The 1,259-nt window shown below is 39.0% G+C and overlaps 1 protein-coding gene across 3 annotated transcripts in view; it reads left to right on the forward strand.

Moving 5' to 3' along the window:
* PITPNC1 (phosphatidylinositol transfer protein, cytoplasmic 1) overlaps positions 1-1,259 on the forward strand; it is a 130,854-nt gene that overhangs the window by 101,915 nt on the left and 27,680 nt on the right. For all 3 annotated transcript variants that reach the window (XM_012656903.1, XM_012656904.1, XM_012656905.1), the window contains one exon: positions 137-292. In XM_012656903.1, the coding sequence (XP_012512357.1) occupies positions 137-292 (156 nt within the window). The remainder of the gene's footprint in view (positions 1-136; positions 293-1,259) is intronic.

The raw sequence follows: 1,259 nt of genomic DNA on the forward strand, positions 1-1,259 counted from the left end.
GTGTTGGGAACATTTAATAGCCTCCTTTTAGCTATTTGAAACTATATGTTATTGTTAGCTGTAGTCATCCTACAATGCTGTAGAACACTAGAATTTATTTTTAGTATATCAATTTCTATAATATATTTTTTTCTAGGATCCTAAACACTTCAAGTCAGAGAAGACAGGACGGGGACAGTTAAGAGAAGGCTGGAGAGACAGTCACCAGCCCATCATGTGCTCCTACAAGCTGGTGACTGTGAAGTTTGAGGTCTGGGGGCTTCAGACCAGAGTGGAACAATTTGTACACAAGGTAAGCAATCCAACAGCAGTTCCTGGGCTTTGGACAAGGTAACTGTCTTCATTGTCAAGTTGGAGTGCATGATACATTACAAATGCACAAGTGCTGAGCCAACATCAGGTAACTGCATCCAAAAAAACACTTTTTGGATGAAAATGCATTTTATGTATGGGTTTAATTTTCTTCCACTAATAGATGTTTCATACTTCATCTCTCATTATGTGACCTCCTTGTCTATTGGGTGAGTATATTTGGGAAGTGGAGCTTTGGAAGTATACCTCTCACTTTGGCACTGAGCTAATCTACTTCCAGATAGAGGCACTTTGGAAGAGGCAAGAGGACTTATCTGTGTGCACAGCCCCTAAGAATAATAATTCTCACTCAAAAGATCTGCAAATGTAGGAACCTAAAGTAGAAGATGCCCCAAGAGACAAAACAAGAAATCTCAATAGTTCCCCGAGACAGTACACCTCAGCATTTCTGCTCATTGAATCATTCTGTTACCAAAGAATTATTAACAACCTCAGAATGCAGGTTTCAATTGTATACCCACTTTGGCTAAACGTGTTAATGTTGTAGCAGGAACCCACTTGGTGATGGTTTATGTTTTCTCGGGGTTTCTAACATGACTCTTTTATCCTCATGGGGAAAAAATGGGAAATGCAATGTTGTCTGTTGCCCTTTGTAACTGCTCCCATTTTCATAAAAATAAATACTACTCAAATTGCCTCTGCATTCCAGATAGGCTGGCTATCTGTTTGTTTTTCCACTTAAGAACTGATAAAGAATAGCTTTCCAAAATTCTTTGGGAATTTAACCTTAATGCATTGAGCTTTTTGTTACTTAGATGGATTTGTCTACTGAGATTGGGGGCCAATAAAAACTCTAATTTTTCAGTTTAGGTCCAAGGAATAGATTGCCAGACACTTGAACCCTGGTCACTTAGGCTCGTGGTAATAGCGGACTCTGGAACAAATTT

The sequence above is a fragment of the Propithecus coquereli genome, unplaced genomic scaffold, assembly GCF_000956105.1.
Source record: "Propithecus coquereli isolate 6110/MARCELLA unplaced genomic scaffold, Pcoq_1.0 Scaffold526, whole genome shotgun sequence".
Taxonomy (NCBI): Eukaryota; Metazoa; Chordata; class Mammalia; order Primates; family Indriidae; genus Propithecus; species Propithecus coquereli.